Source organism: Cystoisospora suis (genome assembly GCF_002600585.1).
Source record: "Cystoisospora suis strain Wien I chromosome Unknown contig_849, whole genome shotgun sequence".
Taxonomy (NCBI): domain Eukaryota; phylum Apicomplexa; class Conoidasida; order Eucoccidiorida; family Sarcocystidae; genus Cystoisospora; species Cystoisospora suis.
This window is the reverse complement of record NW_027153650.1, coordinates 33,550-49,894: the sequence shown is the minus strand read 5'-3', so window position 1 is coordinate 49,894 and position 16,345 is coordinate 33,550. Positions and strand designations below refer to the sequence as shown.

General features: G+C 49.1%; 1 protein-coding gene across 1 annotated transcript; it reads right to left on the bottom strand.

Moving 5' to 3' along the window:
- Positions 1-236: 236 nt before the first annotated feature.
- CSUI_002045 (alpha-1 type ii collagen) lies at positions 237-12,233 on the bottom strand (the record flags this gene model as incomplete). Its single annotated transcript, XM_068062247.1, has 7 exons — positions 9,300-12,233; positions 8,503-8,685; positions 6,780-8,040; positions 5,260-6,370; positions 2,920-4,635; positions 946-2,154; positions 237-302 (listed from the first exon to the last, which is right to left on the bottom strand). Coding segments are annotated over exons 1-7 (6,441 nt in total), but the record flags the coding sequence as incomplete, so codon positions are not given.
- Positions 12,234-16,345: the final 4,112 nt, after the last annotated feature.

Below are 16,345 nucleotides of genomic sequence, written 5' to 3'. Positions count from 1 at the left end.
GGAGGTTTTGTGAGAGGCTGCGTTCCGCTTTCGGTATCTCTCTTGTGCGTACTTGTCCATGTAGGGTTGAAGAAAGAAACATCCACTGCTACCCCTCTCAAAATCTCCAGCTACGCTACTAGCCTATATTCATATCGACACCTGCCTACATATGACTCCTCACAGAACGCCCACGCCCTTTTCTCCAGCTTGCTTCTTTTCCTACTCTTTCATGAAAAGCGAGCTGAACTCTCACCTGCTGGAGGGACACGCCGCGGAGTCTGTGTGATACCACCTTCTTGTTCTCCTTCTCCCCCCTTCTTCTGCACCGGAACAACAGGAAAAGACAGAAGGAAAAAAAGAGAAGAGCTCACTGCCGATATGACAGAGCATGGTACAAGCGGAGTGACAGACGGAGTCCCGAATCTACAGACTTCCTACATACGGAAGCTTCCACACCTCTTCACAGTATCTCTGATACAACAGAACTAGGCTGTGTCTATGTGCAGAAGGGTGGTAAGCTATCAGCAGAAAGAAAGAGAGAAGTCTTTAGAGAAGACGAAGAGAGCAGACAGGTGTCTGTCTCGTAGGTACAGGCACCCATCTGAGATATGTGCGATGGTGGACCTCCGCGGAGGAAGTTATTTCACATAGCGAGACAAAAGGGACGAGAAGAGAGCGGAAAAAAGTGAGAAGACAGAGAGAGCGGAGGGAGAGAAGAGAGAAGAACAAAGAGAGAAAGACACACCGATGAAGAGAACGATGCATTTCCTTTGATGCCGCGTGGATCAAGGGCGATCCTATTGATCGGAGTGAGATTCTTCCTCTCCAAGAGAAACACAGGATAGGTAGCACTATGTCCACACCCCTTCACCTTCCGCGTCTGCCACAGTCAGACGATCTCCATAGTTAAATTTTTGTGGAGAAAAGCAGAACAATGACTTTGTCTCTTCCTCTTGCTCTTACCATGGGATACTCTCCGTCTTCATGTTTCTTCCATTGCATTCTTCCACCCCCTCCTCTTGGCCCTCCTCCTCCTCCTGCTTTTCCTCTTCCTCCTCCTTTACTCCCTGCTTGTGAAGAAGATGAAGATGCTTGACTTGGTGCTGCTGCCGCTGCTTCAAAACTTCCATCGGAAGACAGCACTTTTCCTCCAGATTTTCTTCCCAACTCTCCTCCGTCGTCCACCACCTGCCATTCTCTCTTTCCTCCTCCTCCTCCTGCCCCCGCACTACCGAAGGAATTTCGACGCTGATGTGGGTATTGAGAGTTGTATCCTCTTCCTCCTCCTGGGGCATTCCCACCATGGGATTGATGCTGAGGTGTATCTACACCACCACCACCAGCATGGTCTCCCCCTCCTGCTCCACTGTTCTGACTTCGATGATCTCCATCGAACTCCTTCTCATGTCCTTCTCTTTCATGGTGGTGACGAGAACCTCGAGGCCTTCTCTGCTGTCCACCACCTCCTCCTCCTTGTTGCAGCTGCTGTTGTTCTCCTCCTCTTCGTTCACCTCTCTCTCCGTCATGTCGCCTCCTCTCTCTCTCTCCCTCATGACCGCCAAAGTTGTGATGATAATTTCCTCTGTTGTTGTCTCGCCCAGCACCTCCACCTCCTCCTCTACGACTGTTATGTGTATGACGAGAGGAAGAAGAGCTACCACCCTGAGTAGAAGCCTCCTGTTGAGTGTCTGGCCCACTTACACTACTGATTCCGTCTGAGCTATCTCGCCTTTTACAAGAAGAAGAAGATGAATTCTCTCCTCCTGTCTTCATTCCTCCACCCCTTCCTCGTGAAGATCTGTTTGATGCAGTATTATTCTCTTCGTCATGATCAAGACCCTCGCTCTCGTGACGGTAGCTTTCCCCCTCTGGTGTCTTGGCTGAAGTCCTCTCGTGAGAAGAAGGCTTTTTCTTCCTAGACTGCACCCCATCTTCGTCTCTATCTCGTGGACTTGTAGAGATAGCTGAGGATGAAGCTGTCCTAGACGAAACCATCTCTCCTTCTTCTTCAACTCCTCCACCTCTCCTTCCAGACGGCGAGAGACCTTTCGAAGAAGATGAAGAAGAGTCCGTGGTCTTCTCACTCTTCTGTCCATCTTCATCGCTTCTTTTTCTCTCTTCTCCCTGTTTCTTGTTCAGGTTCAAGACTTCATTACGAGCTTCCCACACCGTCTGAAAAGAGAAAAGAAGGACGACGAAGAGAAGGAACAATGGAGATACTCATATATACGCACATAAGGATCTATACATACATACTCACATATACGCTCCAGCGAACTAGGCAAAGTTCCGATCCAATCATATAGAGATAGAATTCCGCTAGTTAGTTGTCTTTCCATGAGTCCCACTACAATTGAGGGTAGCTCATGGAAAGAAGAGAAGAACGGGGCGAGCACACGCATACAAGGCGAAAGAGATGTCTATACACTCGAACATCTATACACATGTGTGTTTCTCCTTCCGGTGTTTCTGTAGGAAGCCTTCATCTCTTCCTCCAGGTAGACAGAGGCAGAGCTTACGAAAGATGTGCAAACAGACACATACATAGATCTAGACAGATCGACAGAGACATCGACTGATCGGACGATTCACAGATACGCCCAGGACAGAATCTCTCCGATGACAGGAGCGTGTATGGAAGGGAGAAAGAAGGCTGAAAACCTCTCTCTATTCCTAACTATATATATATATACAGATACACGGATATCCACCGATGCCTACGATGTATGTTGATTTCTATCGCTGATGGCCTAAGATTCGTCTTATGAACGGAGAATGTCTAGAAACTGGGATACGATTATACAGGTATCAAGGCGTCCTAGCAAAGCATTTCGACCGCCAGGAAGAAACACTTCGATCTTCTTCTTTGGCAGGTGGAATGTGTATTATGAAGATGTCTTCTAGAAGGGAAAGAAGAAGAGATCTTGTCTTTCTTACCTGTCCACTTTTCTGTTGAGGTTTTGTCAGAATATCAGGGACCTTTTTCTTACCATCCTTCTTCTCCCCCTCTTCTTTCTTCTCTTCCTCTTTATTCATCGCACTTCCTCCTGTTCCTCCTCCTCCTGCTGCTGTTGTCGTCCCATGATGAAGAAGCGTCTCAGCTAAGCTCTGAACTCGAGGCGCTCCAGGTCCTTCTTGTCCTGTCCTGTCACTTGGATTAAGATGCTGACTGGCTCCTCCTCCTCCTATTAAGTTCGTACTTGAATCTTTTCCTCCATTTCCTTGTTCTCCCCCTCCTTTGGTGTTGTTATTCTCCCCCCCCCCTGCCCCGAAGAAACTACTCGTAGGGGGATGAGATGGAAAGACAGCACCTGCTCCTGTTTTATTTCCTCCTCCTCCTCCTCCCGATCCTGCTGCAGTTTCATTCGAAGAGACAGCCTGAACACCCTTAACATGAATCGAGGGTTGTGGTTTACGATTCCACGTTGAGAGAGAGTCTTGGCTTTTCTTCTGAGAGGTGGAAGACCCCGAGGGAAATCCTAGTGAAGAGGCTGTTGTCATACTAGACGAAGTGCAACCATTCAGATTCCCTCTGTCTCCTGCCCCTCCTAGACCCGTCGTCGTTTTCGTGGGGGTGTTGCTATGACTTGGAGCCGAAGTGGCTATAGAGCCGTCACCACCACTACCGCTACTACCATTCCCAGATGAGGAGGAAGAAGAGGAGGTCCCACTTGCACTGCTATGACCAATGCCTGACGTGTTTCTCCATGACGCCGCTTCTTGAGGGGGAGAAGACGTGGAAGATGATGAAGGATGTTGAGAGGAAGAAGAGAAGGTTGATTTCTGTCCCCCAGAAGAGGATGAAGGAATCGCAACTAGAGGTTGTCCTCCTGATGACACGCCTGTAGAAGACGACGTCCCCCCTCTTCCCCAGATACCCCCACTAGGTGATGGAGGGCTCCTACCACCTCCTGCGGTGGAAGAAGTTGAAGCGATGGGGTGTTGAAGAGATGCCGACAACCCTCTTCCACTGGATACTGAAGAAGAAGAGAGATGAAGATGGTTTCCGCCGTCTTTTCTTAAAACACCTGCTGAACTTCCGCTTCCTGCGGGGGGAGATGAGCCTCGAAGACTGTGACTCCCTCCCGAGTTTTGGGTCGTGGTGGAAGCTTCAGAACTTCGAGCCGATGGAGATGGCCCTAAGATACCTTTCCCCCCTCCGACTGAATTACTTGCTAACGGAGAAGACGAAGATGAGGAGGAAGAAGAAAGAACCCCTTCTTCTGGCAATCGGGATGGAAGAGGCGAAGACATCATGCCACTACCGGTGGAACCTCCTCCGCTAGGGAGACTGCCCCCTCCGCCGAGTTGCGGGGTCAGATGAAGAGAATGAGTGTGAGATGAAGATGTATGATGATGGTGATGATTCTCACTTGGCGTTTGAGAAAGGATAGGATAAGATGGTGAGGAACTCGGAGCTGCTGTATAGACACCAGCACCCCCCCCACCGCCGTAAGGGGATGATGATGAATGAGGAAGGGGAGGGCCTCGGCTGCATGAGGAAGGATGATGAAGAGATGAAGGAGGAGGAGGAGAAGAAGACGGACGATGATGAGACGATGATGATGATGATGTAGGGTCATCTGAAGGTGGGGGTGGTGATGGAGGTGGAAGACAACCAAGGGACGCCGTAGAGGAAGAATTTGAGGCTTCCTTGAAAGAGACATCACATACACACACAAAACAGACAGAGAACATCATCGACAGCCATAGAACCCACAAATGTGTGTGCTGGAGAGAGGGAGAAGAGGCGAAAAAAGGATGTATGGATGTTCACACCCACCTATCTACGGCGGAGTACAAGGAGAGATGGGACAGGTGTCGTAGACACCCTGGGTGAGGAGGAGATCAAGTCATTCCGCTTCTTATCCTTAAGGTCTATCTACAGAATCAGTTCCGAAGATTCTCGGCTTAGATTTTTGTCGTGACTCCTCCATCTCTCTTTACTGAGTGTGTGTTGAAGGGAAGCTCATACGGAGATCAGCAGAGACACGAAAGGCACGCCCTCAACGGAGTGCATCGCTCCTTCAACTTCGCCTTCAACCAGGGCAAATCAATACAGAGACCTCTTGAATCAGAAGAAACTAGCGATGAAGGGGAGACACACGTGTGGACACCAAGCTAATCAGTTAGCTATATATGTAGATATATATTTATATACATATCTACATACGTCCCATCCCGGACACCGCCCGTGCCTAGCACGTTTACAATGGAGAGAATAGAAGCACTATATATATATATAGATCAGTATAGCACTTGAGGATGTTTTCATACCTTCTTTCTCTGCCATTCAAATTCATCTCTTGGGCGAGCTCCGCCAAAAGGATCGCTTCCTCCTCCTCTATTGGACGTTTTCTTCTCTCCTTCACCTCCTTCTTGCCTCGACGTAGATGAAAGACTTTTCCCATCACCTCCAGACGAGGTCATCCCCCCCCCTGTTCTTCCTCTTCTTCCTAACAAACTCTCACTCCCTTCTCCTGCTTGTTCACCCCCCCCACTCTTACCTGTATCCCCCCCTCCTAATCTTCTCCACGTCCCACCACCACTACCCCCACCCCCTGTGAGAACTCCCGCACTTCGACTCTGTTTCCCAGAGGAAGAAGAAGATACATGACTCTGCTGACTACCACTGCTACTATTAGAGCCCTCGGGAAGACCGCCTGTCCCTCTCCCTTCACCCTCTGTCCTTCCCTCTCCTCCTGCCTGAGATCTCGTAATAGACAAGGCAGATGTTGAAGAGACCAAAGGAGGAGAGCGACGAGGATGACTATGAGCCCCCTGTTCTGTTCCAGGAGGAGAAACATTCTGAGGTTTCCGGTAGGGACTTCTCACTGCACTCTGATCTCCTCCTCCTCCTATCCCTTCTCCCCCCCCTATCAATCCACTACCTCCTGTAATAGTAGAGGAAGTAGTCGTCTGTCCGCCTCCGCGAAGTATCCAAGTAGCATTTGGAGGACCTCCAGCTCCCCCAGGTGCTGCAAGACTCTTGACAAGAGGTGAACTCGGGCAAGGCGGAGGAGAGGCTGTTCCTATACCTCCCGCGGACTGTGAGGGATAGGCACTTGAAGTAGCTGAAGGGGGAAGCGGAGGAGTAGGGGACGTTGAAGATGGCAACTGATGATTGGAGGAGACAGGCTGACAATAACGTTGAGGAGTTGTATGAGAGTTCGGATGACTTGCATGAGGGCCTGCTTCTTCCCCGCCCGGATGATGCTGATGTAAAGGAGGAGTGGATGAGGGAGGGGGAGGACTAAGAGGCGGGGGATGGCCACCTCCATGATGCAAGTGATGCACATCTGTAGGAGTAGGAGGAGGCTGAGGTTTTGCAACCGGATCATCGATAGGTTTCGCTGAACCAAAGATAGCTGGGTTGAGTTTCAAAGGTCTGCGAACAAGAGAAATAAGATCATACACACATGCTGCCTTTGAAGAAAAAAACTCCTTCCTTCTTTCTCTTCACCTGAGAGACGCAAAAGTTCGGATGCTTTACCTCACCTACTCTTCCTGTGACTGCCTATCTCCTAGAGGTCGATAGAAACGGAAGGAAAAAAGAGAGACAGGGGCCTTTGCTCTACGTAGTTGCGACTGCCAGCACTTGAATGAAGTCTATCACTCCCCAGATACACCTCTGCACATATCAACACTATATAACCTTATATATACACACACACATTGGAGTATCTTCACATACACAACCATCATCTGTATGATTGTCTCCACCTCAGACCATACATATGTATGGTAAAGAACTTCACTTTCATATGATTCTTCGTCGAGATCTATATCATGCTTACTCTGAATGTGAATCTAGGGGTTTCGTCCGTGGCTTCAGTTGAAGCTTGGGTCTTTCTTTAGGGGGCTGCACAGCATTAGAGTGATCTCCTCCCCCTTCTCCCCCAGCTTGTCGCCCACTACTTGACGAGAAAGTTGTTCCATAGTGACTATGCTCTCCACTTCCACTTTGAGAATGCTGAGAATCTTCAGTCCCGCTTCTCCCTAGGACACTCTTTCCCCCTTTACTACTACTATGAGTACTCGCATCTCCTCCTCCTCCTACACCACTCATGACGCTATCACGTCTACGTGCTCTTCCACTCAGACTCCCACTGTTATGGTGCGTGCTTGTTGATGCGCCATGCATTCCACCTCCACTTCCCCCTCCTGTCTCCGAACTTCGTAGAGATTCTTTGCGAAGCTCTCCGAAGTCGGGACTCTTGGCTCTTTGTCGACCTTTATGATGACCTGATTTCTCCATACTCCCCCCGCCTCCTTCTTCAACCCCCCCTCCTGGATGATGATAATGGGCACCACTACTACTCGTAGGACCTGCTCCCATCATACTCCCTGCTCCACCACTGGCTGTCTTTCCTCCTCCGCCTCCCAGTAAAGAGGAAGAATGAGGTGTCCCTCCTACGCCACCACTACTACTGCCTTTGAAGTTTCTTGAACTTCCCCCTCCTCCATACGCATGCTGCTGTTGATTCAGAACTTCCGCAACTGCGTGTCCATACACTCCACCAGCACGCTGTCCAACGCTACTATGGTGGGGAATTCTTGAAGAAGGTAAGGAGATCCCTCCTCCTCCGCCTGCCCCTGAAGAAGAGCTACCGCCACCTCCATGATGATGAGAATGATGCTGATGGTGACCGCCTCCTCCTCCTGTGGTGCTTGCTGTGGTCGATCCGCCGCCACCCCCATGACTATGAAAACTGTGTCTTCCTGAAGAGCCACTGCTCGCGTTACTCCCTCCTGCTGTGCCTGCACTACGAGACATCGCTGCCCCCATTGAGCTGCCTCCGCCACCGCTATGGCTATGGTGGTGATGCCCATGCCCGTGGCTTCCTGTGCCTGAATGGTGGCTGTGGCTGTCTCCTAAGAGAGGAGGGGGGACAGGAGCAATTCGCAGGACTCGTGACTGGCGTGAACGCGAAGAAAAACCTGCTAAGGCCGCTGCCCGGGAAGAGACTGCTGGAGGAGTAGTGGATGGCTTGTATGGCTTCCCATTGAGAGACAAAGCTCTCTGTGCATCTTCAAGAGTATGAAATGAGACATATGCTGTAGGGAAAAAGACATACACGCCGGGGTATATACACATGACAGAAGGAAAGAGACAGCATGAGATATGATGGAAGACAGTCAAAGACAGATACATAGAGGAGGGAGCGAAAGGAGTCAGTGCATCCACGCCTCTCTTCATGTACGGGCTTTATTCACATGTCGGGAGGCACCACTTAAGATATCACCACATGCGAAAACAAGGGAATTCTCCCCTTGTCTTTGATCCCTGTTAGTTAGGTAGGACTACACACCTGGCAATCTTCAGACACCTCAGCCCAGCTTCACCCGCAGCTCCTTAGATAAGAAAAGAGACACTCAAGCGTCCATAGACGGGAAGGCTGAGCTTCCACATGAATACATAGGTAGATATACATGTATATGACGTGTATAGAGCTTCCACATGGGATACACATACATATATATGCCTATGCCGTGTATAGATGAGAGACATGGTCTGACCTGCTGTATGATTGGAGCCTCGTCGTTGATGTTCTTTTACAATGCGAACTCCGCGGACAGAAAGAGAGGAGGCTGTGAAGATCGACGAGACTTCTTCCTCTGTTATGCCTGACTCTAAATCCTTGATATACACCTCCGTACTTGTGGCTACCGCACCTCCTCTACCCATCAAGCCTTCTCCTCCTGCAGAGAGGACATCCGTTCACCACAAGAGTGGACGACTTTTTTGATGATGGAGAATAACTTAGAAAAGACAGATACACGGAGAGGAACTCAATGACACGTCAACACAAAAAGTGGATACCAGACAGCGCAATTTCTTGCACGCCCTAGAACCTCAAAGCTTGATAGAAATGAGATGTCGTGACGCCTCTACAGGGGGGTGTATATCCACCGCAACGAAGGAGGGGGCAGGAAAGATCACATACATTCTTCGAGAGATCAGATCCACTCATCACTGGACTGAATACATGCAGAGAAAGAAAAAAAGGCTCTTTCTTTGTTTCACACCCCCACACCCTTGTCCCCTTGAGCGCCAGCAGTATCTACATCTATGATACCGTGACTGAGAGAGAATGGCCACTCCACATACTAGACGTATGTACTGTCTGTATGCATATATAGAGACAACCGTATTCCAAAGAATCATAAAGAAGAGCTCCAAATACATCTCCTAAATCATCCCCCAGGAACACTGTCGACTCCTCAACAGTCCCCCCCGTCGTCTTTCTACCGCCAGGCTTTGCTTTCTTTCTCCTTTTCTTCACTTCTATGTCTCCGGATCTCGAGGGACGTACCTCCTCCTCCGTAGTGATCATAGGACGCCCGCATATTTCTTCTCTGTCCCCCCCTTTCTCCTCTTTCATGTGAGAAATGATGGAAAGCATCTCTCCCGGGAGTCGAATAAGCAGGAGCGCCTAGCTCGAATTGATCGACAGCATCGAAGTCAGGCCCAGACATGGGGTCGAAAGAGGGAGAATCGAGATCGTCACTCTCATCAGCCCATCTATGGACACGTGTCGCTGTAGGAGTTGTTAGAAGATCTCCACCCCCTTCTTCAGATGTGAGTCTGTCCGGCGGGTTTCCATCCTGCTTCTCTTGAGAAGAAGATGAAGACTTCCCCCCTTTCTCTCCTTGAGAATGACAGTCGTTCTCTGTACATGGCGACGACGAAGAGGGGATTTCTCCGCTTTCCTGGTCGTCTCCTCCTCGGGGGGCGAGAGGGAGAGAAGACGGAGAAGAAGACTGGGTAGTTCCAGGTTGCTGAGCTTCCGCTGCGTCTTCTCTTTGCCTATAGGATTGTGAGGGAGACGATGGAGAAGAAAGATTGATACACAGAGTCTTGTTTCTTTCGTCTGGAGGTGAATGCAAAAGAATCTCGGGAGTAGGGGGAGATGAACAGCTCATCCCTTCGGAACTGTCACCATAAGAGCTCTTATCTATCTTCTCTTCACCCCCACGTGAAGAAGAGGATGAAGACGCGGACCGGACATCTACCGTCGTCGTAACGGCTGTCATCCGGGGAGAAGTGAGAGAGATCTTCATCGTCTGAGGAGGGGAAGAAGATGATGATTCCAGGGGAGAGAAGGAAGAGGAAGACAAACCGGCTAGCTCCTCTTTAGTCGAAACGATATGAGGAGAGGGAGGAGAAGGAGGAAGCATTTCAGTAAGAGTTGCCGCTGAACTCTCCATGATGATACCAAGGAAAGGCAAGAAGGAAAGGAAAATCTATACACATGAACTAGAACCCCGAGAAGAAAAGAGACAGTCGTTCCTGACTTAGAAAGAGATTCATTTCAAGCCTATACAACATCTGACTCCGAGTGAAAGACTTCATGTCTTCGCTTTTTCTTCCCTGCTTCCCCTCTCTCAGAGAATGCTACATACACCAAATGACGGTGGAAAGAAGACTCATATATACACACCGACTAGCGTGCTAGCTATCTACCTGCCTACATCCGCTGGTCAGCACCTAAGAGAATAGACACAAGGAAGATCTCCACCTTTGATCCCCCTTTTCTGAGTCTCCTTTCATATCCTCGAGCCTTTTTTCTTCACGCCTTTCTTCATTCGAACTTTCAGGGTAACTACCTTTCCTCTCTGCTTTCTATCAAAAACCATCTCTTCAGATGATGAATACGTTCTGCTTCTCGAGTCTCTTCTTCTTGGTGACTTAAGGCGAACTAGATCACTTGTGAAAGAAAAAGAAGAATGAAGGAGTGGAGCGGCGAGTAGAGGGTTTATGAAGCCTCACGTACACAAGGGATAGAAGGCTGCTGGAGGAGAGGAAGAGAGCGAGACCGGAAAAGAAACAAACCGAAGAAGTCACATAGAAAAGGGGAGAAGAGGAGAAAGAGGCACCGATCCAAGGTCCAATCGATTGTGTGAGTCAAGTCGATTGTAAGGATGTGTGGGGCTTAGAAGAAGAAAGTTTGGAGAGGCGTTATTGTCGCTCACACGGAAGAATGAATGGAGATGCGAGGAGGATGAAGAAATTCAGGGGAAGAAGAGATTCCCTCAGGAGTCGAATGAGAATCGAGAAAGAAGAACGCATGCAGAGGTAGGCAGAGAAGGAAGGACGAACTTCTCGTGTCGAGGAGGAAGAAGGGAAAGAGTAGGTACACGAGAGAGAAAAGACAGAAAACTCATACGGGAGTAACGGCAACGACAGCTCAGCAACTACGCAGAAAAGTACTATCGAACACACAGGTGACCTACACACGGATAAGGAAGAGTGAGGAAACTGAGAGAGCCCTGTGTGACCAGGGAGAAAAGCGAGGAAGCAAAGCAGAGCGTCGGTCTGGTGAATATCTCTCTACTTTTAAGCTATCTACATGCGTCCTAAGATAAGAAAGAGCCGAGGTCCCCAGCTTGTTGTTTTGAAAGAGACTGTGAGAAAGTTGGTCTTCCCCTGATCATTGCCCACGCGTCAGCAACAGGAGTGGAGACGAGACCGTCGTTAGAAGCAGAAAGAGATGATGATGCCGCAGCAAAGAGGGAAGAGAAAGCAACGAAGGAAAGAAGAGCGTGGAGGTAGCGAGAGGTACGCCGAAGAAAAGGCAAACGAACGAAGAGGCCGAAACTGTACAGATCCCCCCTGGGTATGCAGGAAGAGAGCTTTGGTTCCAGGAAAAAGGACAGTAGTGGTAAATCCTGGTCTTTTTCTCTACAAGTGAGACGTTGAAATGAAAACAAGCGTTGCCCGATAATTCGTCGCTACACTTGTTTAGAAGTTGAGGCAAAGGAAGTGAAGAAAAAAGAGAAGCCGGAGATAAGAAAAGGAAAGAGAGAGAAGTGTAAAGGAACTGAAAGTTGAGTGAGTGAGTGAGTGTAAGACAGGAGGAATGATGAAATTTACAACAGCTTTTGTGAAGAGAGGAAAGTGAATTAGAAATAGAATCGAATGATTTTCGAAAAAAAGCAATGTGCGATGTCTGTAGAGAAAAGAAAAGAAGTCGTCGGTCGACACCAACGGCAGGAACAACACAAACAGCAAGAAGATCAAACGAACGGGGGCTCAGAGAAAAGCACAAAAACATTTCCTTTTCTCTTCTTCCGCTTTGTTTTTTGCATCCAACACCACACACATTCACATAAAAGGCTTCCTTTCACTCAACATGGCTTATTCTTCAATCACCCTATCTTAAAGAAACAGGTGAAAAGAAGCTTAAAGATAAAGCGGCAAACACAACGACAACGAGGACGACACCTCTTTTTCTACACCCCTTGTCGTCGTCGTCGTTTAGTATGTACTCCACAAGTAGTAGTCGCCCTAGTAGTAGTAGTTCACCTCGTCCTCGTCCCTCGTTCCCTCCCTCCCTCCCTACCTCGTTCCCTCCTCCCTCCCTCCATTGCTGCGTCCGTCCCTCCCCTCTCTTCTCGTTCAAGTGAGTGAGAGATCACAAGAAGAGCCAGCCACACATGGGCGGTGGGGAGTCCTTGACCTTAACTCTCTCTCCCGTTCCCACCTAGAACGAGAGGAGTGTGAAGGAGATTACTATGGCAACTCTCTTCAGTGTCTCCCCATCGGAGAAGAAACGGACCTCTCGAATTGAAAGAAAACGAGAGGATGGATGAAAGGGCAAGCAAAATAGAGTTAGTGTTATCTTCTTAAGAGTTTAGACATCACGAAACGCAGGATACGACGCCTCTCAACAGATGCGTACAACAACCGCGCACACGCCACGCCGCACCGCCCCCTTGCAGAGGTACCTCCGTACTACTAGCTGGAACTGTCGGCCAGCCACGGTTGCCGCCGCTTGTCCGTGTTTTTTCAAGAGCACATTGTATCTGCTGAAGCGTTCACGGGGGTAAACTGCGGGCAGGAGAGAGATGAAACGTCCAATTCAGTAACAGCAGGCTTTTTTTCACGGCCACCGACGGACGGGCCGGGGGAGATGATTACACACAGGAAAGAATGAATACCGGGGGTGGCAGATCGCACAGATTGAAGATGTGCGGTCTACTCGTTGAATTCTGAAGCCAAATGAGGTTCTCGAGTAGAATATGTGAATAAGATATCCGTTGTTTCCTTCAATTGTTTGCTCCTCGTATCATTTCTGGTCAGAGCTAAAGAAGAAAGATACTGATTGAGCGTCAGGCGGAGCACATCGGTTACCATTGGACCGATCGGTCGTGCGGAGCAGCTCGCCGTGTTGGACTTCGCTATGGAAAGAAATCGATGATGCGTTGTCCAACTATCACTGAGGAACAAGATGCGGAAGAGGGTCTGAAAACTAAAAATGCGAAGAGAACTTAACTGATGTGAAGAAGGCATTTGCCCGTTCTGTGAAGATAACACCTTGCTGAAGACAGACAGGGGAGTTCTGGAGAGAATACCCCGTGGCGCCTCCCACGAGAAACAGAATAAGCAACGAATCCGGATGCTTGTTCTGAAGCTGCGAAACACATGGCAGTTGTAACGAGTGGAGGGAGAAAAGGCGAGAGTGCATCACTCATAGCCCCCTGACCACTGTGTAAACCCGAAAAGTACTTCTTTCTCCAAGAGGGCATATACACGAGTGAGACTTCGTAGCCGAAACCAACCTTATTGAAGATATTCGTGGTTAAATAGAGAAGGGACAGAGAGAGAAGAGCAGAGACAAAGAGGGAGAGCGAAGATGTCCGGGGTTTCGCAGTCCCTGCAGTGTGACAACCGCAGGAATGCGTGGTTGGTTCTGTGGAGCCAATGGAAGATTCGTGCTTCTCCCCGTTCTCGTCGAAGAAAACAGATTGAGAGAACGTTACGTTTAACGTCCAAAATGGTCCTTTATCTCTTCCTACCGAGACCGGATAAATTCTCAACGGAGACCGACACCGGCCCGCAGATACATGCACCGTATACCTGTTCGCACTCCACTGATTCACCTAAGGGCCTGAAAAAGAAGAAAGGGCAGGAAGGAGTTGTAGAAGGTCAAGTCTCATAGTTGTGAAGCAATGGCGGTAGTGGCCGGAGGGCAGCTGCCATACGGTTACGCGCCGCAGGACCTTGTTCGGGTGTTCCATTGTCCGACATAAACTATGCCTTCCGTACTCATGATGAGATTTCTTTCTTACATACTCGTAGTATTTCCAAGTATGTAGATCCATGAGAAATCCACATACGAACTGTCTTATGTGTTGCTGCCTGGCACCTGCGCCCTCTTCTGGCGTTTTGGACGAGAACAGAGAGTACGCGGTTCAACGAGAAAAGAAATCGTATCTTCGGAAGGAGAGAGGAGGAGAAGGAACGAAAACCAAAAGGAAAGTGAAGAGCTGTGAAGGGGCTCGAAGGGAAGCAGCTGTGTTCTAACGAAGCCTGTAGCTTTACCTCAGGAACCTAAGAGCACTTTTGTCTCTCTTTCAGAGGTTTCCGCTAACCCAGTTTCTGTGAAGTCCTAGCAGATGCGATGCCGAACTTATGAACGAGGTTTTACCCGTGTGGTGAAAACTCACCGTTGTAGGGGCAACTTGGCGAAAGTATGTCATCTGCAGGCTGCCTGAGCCCTACAGAAGAGCTGAACGCAAGGGGTAGCAGCTAAGTGATGCGAAGAGCCCTATCTTGAGATACCCAACTTTCCCAAAGTCTTCTCCAAGATACATCAAGGAAAAACAACGAGAGCAAGCCTAGAGGGTGTCTACGCGAAGTAAGCTTTCCCGCTGACACTAAGGTAAAGGGCGCTTCCTCCCTGCACCGAGTGTTCTGTAAGGAAAGCGCCGACTTCCATGTGAAACCCTTTTTCGGTTTCCCTTCCGTAGTCATGACATCTCCTGTCACTGTAGGTGAGATCCACCACATTCTTCTTCCGTGTCGGGTGTTTCCAAATTAGAAACCAGGTGCTAAAGGTCTACCCGAAAGGACAGGAGTATTGGAACCCATGTGATTCTGACTGTACCAGTGTCTTGGCCGCGCTGAATCTTTCTCCGGCTCTTTAAAGTAGCCTCATTTAGGCTTGACTATCTGGTGTGATCGCAACAGCACTCTCCCCAGTGCTGTACCTTGGGAAAAGACACCTATAGCTTGGCGTGACTAAGCAAAGCGCCTGAGAGGAACACGTGCCAGGGGTGAGTATCGTGAAAGTGAAAAGAAGAAAGAGCGGGAATTGACAAGTTGCTTGCTCTCTGAGTTAGGGGCGCGACTCTTCGTTTCTCTCCTCTGTGGTCATCTTCCAAGCCAGGAGATAGACAAAAACCTAGCAGGAGAAGACCAGATCCCTCTTCTCAGAAAGCCGACTGGATCCTTTCTGTACGCCTGGGGTTTTGGTGGATCCGGATCGGTTGTTAATCAACGAGAAAGAACAGGTACGCACAAACATTGAGACGTCTCACGGGGATGAGCTGAGCGTGGCTCTGTGCATGGCAAGCTCTTTCATTGGATCCTCTGTAGTTCTTAAGATGTAGTGGGCGGTTCTGAAACTTTTACTGCCGGGGAAACTAGGAAAGACTTTAATGTTCTACCCTGGAACAGGAGATTCTTCCGTACCTATGTAGGAAAGTCGGCAGGCGTGCGGAGAGGTGGTACGATTCTCTAGATATACTTAGTCATGAACGCTTCAGTCTTCTTCTGCTGTTTTCTTCTCCTACGTCTCCCCTCCTTGAGAATAGAGGGTCCACCTAAGGTGTAGGAACGATTGAGAAGACCAATGAAGAAGAGGCATCACAAAAGCAGGATCAAAGGAGGGGCAGGGCCGTTGTTGCGAGCTTTCTTTCTTCTCGCTCACGCGTATCGAGGACGAGGAAAGAGAGGTGAGTAGCTGTATCAAGGGCCTATTGCGGGTGACTGCGAAAGAACTCAAAGAAAGCTGAAGTGCCACACACACAATGAGAGAGCTTCTTTCAGCACCTAGCCAAGAAAGTCGGAGACGAGAACTCGTCTTTCCGTCAGTGTCTTCTCCTCTGCTTTTCTCCTTCGCCTTCGTTTCCAGCATGGCAATCACCAATAAATGAGCATAGAAAGAGCCAAAACGGACACAAGGAAAAAGAGAAAAATCGAGCGAGAGCGAGAGAGTGAACGATCGATCTCCACTCAATTTGTCTTCGCCCAATCACGTCCTTGGCAGGTCTTTCTCACCTTTCTTTCCTTATTTCTCCTTTTTCTAGATAGAAATGTCTCAGAAATTCCCTTGCGTTGTCACCTGGGTACTTGCTACAAACGAAAGGATCAAAGCTTCATCTTGTTCTTCTACCTTCTCTTTACTATGTGAGTAAATACCCCAAAGAAGGCTTCGCTGTGTGTCTCCCTTTTCCCCGGTGAGTGCGTGATCGATCTCCCAAGCTGGGTGATGGCTCACCTATCGTCATCTTTTCTTAAGCATACAAGTCTCTTTCTATTGACGTTCTTTTGTCTTTCTTTCTTTCTTTCTCT